This window comes from Papaver somniferum, chromosome 1 (assembly GCF_003573695.1).
Source record: "Papaver somniferum cultivar HN1 chromosome 1, ASM357369v1, whole genome shotgun sequence".
NCBI classification, from domain to species: Eukaryota; Viridiplantae; Streptophyta; class Magnoliopsida; order Ranunculales; family Papaveraceae; genus Papaver; species Papaver somniferum.
Window position 1 is genome coordinate 91,140,642 of NC_039358.1, and position 5,338 is coordinate 91,145,979.

The 5,338-nt window shown below is 39.0% G+C and overlaps 1 protein-coding gene across 1 annotated transcript; it reads right to left on the bottom strand.

Moving 5' to 3' along the window:
* Positions 1–239: 239 nt before the first annotated feature.
* LOC113347440 (salicylic acid-binding protein 2-like) lies at positions 240–2,260 on the bottom strand. Its single transcript, XM_026591094.1, has 3 exons — positions 2,103–2,260; positions 591–699; positions 240–521 (listed from the first exon to the last, which is right to left on the bottom strand). Exons 1-3 carry the CDS (start codon positions 2,258–2,260, stop codon positions 240–242), a joined length of 549 nt encoding a protein of 182 aa, XP_026446879.1.
* Positions 2,261–5,338: the final 3,078 nt, after the last annotated feature.

The window sequence follows — 5,338 nt, forward strand, 5'->3', positions numbered from 1 at the left end:
TCAGTCACTACCAACCTCACCACCCATTTCAAAACATTTCACCACTTTAGGCATGTAATCTCCAGATTTCCATTGTAAATACTTGTATGATCGTGACAAATAAGAGGCAATAGCACCATTTTTCTTTAGTGAATAATTGTTAAATTCATAAGACCTATGCATATTCATTTTCCCAACATAAACACTTTTATTACGTTATATAAGTGAAGCCCGAACGGTTTGGAAGAGCAAATGACGGTTCAGGCTTCTCCAGCAATCTCCTGAAGGCAAGCAAAAAGCTCGTGAGGCCTTGACATCATAACCATGTGATCAGAACCACCGATTTCCTTTACATCATCCACTGAATCCTTCTCGATTACCCAACGTTGAACATCCTTTGGTATACCTTTATCTAGTTCGGCTATGATATAAACTCGCTTGACTGATCCATATTTCTGCTTGGACATTGTCATTTGCTTTGACATGTCATCCGCACTGAAAATGCGTATCGGTCTCGCCAACATACTTGCTAGATCCAGATCCTGCAATATAGATATTTATTTATGATCATTAAGGTTTTAATTTGTAAACTAAACAGCTTTATTACGTACCTCAGGTGAACTGAGATCATACAGATTTGACGATATGTAGCGGGGACCAAACATGAAATTTGTAGACGTCCCCTTGGCCGTAAGTATATATGCTGTCACCTCTGGAACCCTGTCACCCCGTATTGGTAATCAAAATTTGACTTGCTACATTTTTGTAAGGGTTAAGTGGTAAAATATCCAAAAATCGATCTCAAGGTTGTGAGAATGTCCCGAACGTTAGGGAAAAGATTAAAATGCTCCAAAATCTTATCAAAATGCCCCATTCCGTTACTTTTACCTATAATAGACAGAATGGAGCATTTTGACAGATTTTGACTGGTCAACTGTGTTATGAATGGTCTCTTTTGCCCTTCGACAGAATCTATAATTTCAGGGTTTAGGGTTCAACGCTTGGGGTTCAGGGTTTGGGGTTCAGAATTTAGGGTTCAGGTGGTGGTGGTGGTGGTGGTGGTAGTGGTGGGGGTGGTGGTGGCAGTGGTGGTGATAGTGGCGTTGGTGGTGTTGGTGGCGGTGGCGGTGGTAGTGGTGGTGGTGGTGGTGGAGGAGGAGGTGGTAGCGGTGGCGGTGGTGGTGGAGGAGGCGTTAGCGGTGGCGGTGGTGTTGGTGGTGGTTGTTCTAGTGGTGGTGGTGGTAGTGGTGGTGGCGGTGGTGGTGACAACGGTGGTGGTTGGTGGTTGTTCGTTTGGTAGTGGCGATCGTCCAAAACAGTCCTCCTTATGTCAGCTTATTTGTGATAAGGGTATAAATGTCATCTTTTCACACGTACGGGATCACATGCTTGCTAATTTGACCACTTAACCATCTCTAACGGCAAAAGTAACGGTTGGGGCATTTTGATAAGATTTTGGGGCATTTTAATCTTTTCTTTAACGTCTGGGGCATTTTCGCAACCTTGGGGTCGATTTTGGGGCATTTTGCCACTTAGCCCTTTTTGTAAATCTTGCAAAATCAAACCTCCTTTCTCTGTTTAAACAAAAACACGTCCCTCTTTGAAAATATCAGGGTACTTGATTTCTTGTAACGCGTTAGAGCAAGTCTTATGGTGGAATCCATCCATCTTCCATCTTCCACGCCACCTCAGCACTTGGAACTGTGGATGGAAGCGCAAGTATAATGGTGGAATAGTAGAAACGTTATTTTTAATGGAACTAAAAAAACGCAATTAAGAATGGAGCTTTTTTCTCAGCTGTTAGATTTCAACAACTCATTTTAAATCTACGGATAAACAAAAACGCAATTCTTAATGGCATTTTTTTAACGCTATTCTTATTAGCGTTTAGCGCTATTCTTATTGGCGTTCAGATGGATTCCACGAAATCGTGGAACCTTACTTGGATTTTCTGTGGAAGACCCGACTTGGAAGCCATTAGACTTGACATTCCATAATTTTCCCACACTTGGAATAGTTGGATTCCACCATAAGACTTGCTCTTAGGCATGAAGGCGGTGAGAAAAACAGCCAAGGAGATCTTTTCCGGGAACGTTTCCATAGCTTTCAAGATCACCACCAACCCTCCCAAGCTGTGACCCACAAGGATGACCTTTTCTTCTTGTTTTATGGAAATGGAGCTGGGGACAGAGTACTCCATGAACTCCATCAATGGCTGGACATAGTCTGAAAATGAATGAAGGTCGTTCACCTGCTTTGGGTTGATTCCAGAAGCTGCCATGTCAAGAACTGTGACACGATGACCTGCCGATTTTAGTAGAGGTGTCAACTTATACCAACACCATGCTCCCTGACAAGCTCCGTGAACAAGCACAAAATGCCTCTTTGTCGATCCACCGTTGGTTGCCTGTGGATTGATTTATTCATATATATTCTTACAAATCAAACTAACGGAAACAAAGCAGTGAAAGATGTTAGATATTTTCAATATTGTTTGCAGTTATGAAGGGGTCCGGGGAGGCGTAATCCCTCCCGGCTGTGTTTGACCTGACAGGTCAGGTCGTGGAGGTTTAGGGGGCAACGCCCCCTGACAGAGTGCGAGACAGCGTCTCGGAGAATTTTTTTCTGATTTTGAAATTCAAAACCTAATTCGGTTTCCAAAATTTTCTACAGTCGCGTCTCTTCCCATTAATGGATGACGACCTTTGATAGCGTCTTTTAAAGATGAAACGACATCTCCAAAAGGCATGAAACCCTCTATAAATAGCGAAGGATTCTTCCCATTACAATCATCAAAAAAAAAAAAAACTCTTTCTCTCTAAGCATCTTCAGAAACAAATACAGTGTGTTCTTGGTTGGCTCAAGGGAGTACAACCTTTGAATCCAACAACGTTGTTAGGGCTTCATTGTATCCTGACAGCAATATTTCGCTGACCGATTGTACTCGCCAATATATTGGGAAGGATCGAAATAATTGCTGAAAAGAATCGCAAGGCCTTGAAGCTCCAATGATACAACATTCTTTTCGTCCTCTGGTTTTCATCCTCTGTTACCCTGATTTTCCAACAAAAGAAATTAAAAGTATACCATTAAGGAATTATTTTCTTCATCTCCATCTTCTTCTTCTATCTGTTATTGAGTTTATACGGTGCTTTCCTGCTTTTTCTGTTCTTTTGAAGCATATTGTGCTTCCTTTATATACGTAGTCGTGTAGGTCACCACAAAAGAAGTGTTAATGAATTTCTCTTGTACTTTTTTCGACTGGGCAGCCTGCTTTGAACACATAGAAATGGTTAAGTTTTTGTGGGAATGATGTGGCAAATGGCAACTACGAAACATCTTCATCGATCACCTTCATGAAAGGTATTCGAAAGGACTGTGAATCTAATAACAACAGTAAAATTAACTGAGAGGAGTTTATTCTCAAGCTGCAACGATATATGCTTTATAGGTCATGTAGAGTGTCCGTCCTAATGCATTTCACAACTGGCCAGTATCTGATCAAAGCACGTACTTCCATGATCAAACATATGCTGCGTGTCTAATTATCACTTGCCCAAATACCGTAAGTAGTAATACTGGAGACGAATCGATACCTTTGTTCTTCCCTTTCTCAGTCTGATTTCATGTTCTTTGTGTAGTCCATATTGACTACTGTAGATATGGCTGGCCCTGCTTGGTCGTAAAATCGTAATTGCAAACTTTCGTAGTCAAGAACCACGGCAAGAGTATTTACGTACTTTGGCCCTCATGTCATGTTGGAACAATTACTGAATTATGCTCGCACAAAAAATAAAAATCAAATACGAAACAATTAGTATGGATGAGTAGCGGACTAGGTCGCTTTATTTAAGACGTTTCGCGGCTCTGCCCAAGATTGTGCAAGCAGTTCTTCAATGTCGCGTCGTCCCCAGGATAAAACAGCCGAATTCAATCTCTTACACAATCACTCTTGCACGATGAGAGGATGTGAAACTTCTACACTTCATTCTTGCTCAGAAACACTTTTAGAAAAATTAAGGATGATCACACACTTGTTTTTCTTTCTCACACAAATTCATTTTTCTGTAAAAACTAAAGAAACATAAAATGAAAAAAACTCTTTATAAGAAAAAGGCTCCTAAAACTCTTCTTCTTTTTTTTTTCCTTTTTTTTTTCAACCAAAATTCTGGTTTATACTAAGAGTTTCAAAACATTTAAGTGTTATATGAAAATGTTGTTATGGTGGAGTTAACACCATTAAAACCACAAATATATAAAGGTCAAAATTAATGCAAAATTAATTTTCTTTTATGGAAACCATTATTAAGATGTTAAGTAACATCATTAACTCAATCAAGAAAAAAAAAACGGTTTTTAACATTAACTCAATATAAATTTATTCTTAAAGATTGAGAATAATTTTCATATTAAAACCATTTTAATGAGACACTAATTTATTGGAATTAAATAATGTTTTTAAAACATATATTCCCAACAATCCCCCACTTATATTTTTTCAAAACATTGAACAAGAACGCACAGAGTTGTGCATAAGCAAAGGTGTCTCGCGACTTGAACCTTTACGTAGTGTTAATAGGCTCTCTTAAAATCTGAACATAGAATGAACATAAGTCTTGAACTCTAGGAGATAAAAAGATTACTCAACACACACGACTATACTAGTGTAAAGCCTAAAGCCAGCACATTACGGCCCTGCGCTTGTATCCCAGTTTAATGAATAATCTAGAGAACTGCCCATATTCTCATAGAAAGCGGCCACACTTTCACATTCATATAGGTGATTCTATCAAGAGTACTCCTGAATGTACCCCACTCTAAATAGAGATATAAACATCATTAAGAGTTTAAAATTTTAAAATTAAAAATTAAACTCAACCTTTACTCGTTTCAGGATGTCATGTCGTGGGATGAATTCTTCAAAAACATGATTCTCGCATCTCCATATCACCTATGACTTCGTCTAGTCCCTTTGAACATATTTCTAGGTTGGGTATCCATCATAGATGACTCAATCTCAATGGGCATCAACCTCATCCCTAAGATGTATTCATATCTTCTTATCAATCCTTTCGTCAAAGGACTAATGGAAACTCGTTTCAGACACTATATAATCCATATTCTCATAAAATCAACTCTTATAGTTGTCGTTACATTCTCAATTCATGCAATAGCCGCGGTACTATCACATTGGATTAATATGTATGTTCCTCTATCTATTAGAGGATCGAATCTCTCCATCCCTTAAAGGATTCAACTGAAAGGATGTCCAATCAGCTTCGCAATATCCTTAAAGGATTCCGGTAACCATTTAGATAGTGTATTTCTAGGCGTATGATGTGTTTGAAACACCTCATAA

Bases quoted from the DNA above. Each gene is read 5' to 3' on its own strand.
- LOC113347440 (XM_026591094.1), bottom strand. From the start codon at position 2,260: ATGGCAGCTTCTGGAATCAACCCAAAGCAGGTGAACGACCTTCATTCA. The intron at 700-2,102 runs GTTGGTGGTGAT...ACGGGGTGACAG, and splicing joins GTGGGTCACAGCTTGGGAGG to GGTTCCAGAGGTGACAGCAT. The intron at 522-590 runs GTACGTAATAAA...TCTATATTGCAG, and splicing joins ATGATCTCAGTTCACCTGAG to GATCTGGATCTAGCAAGTAT.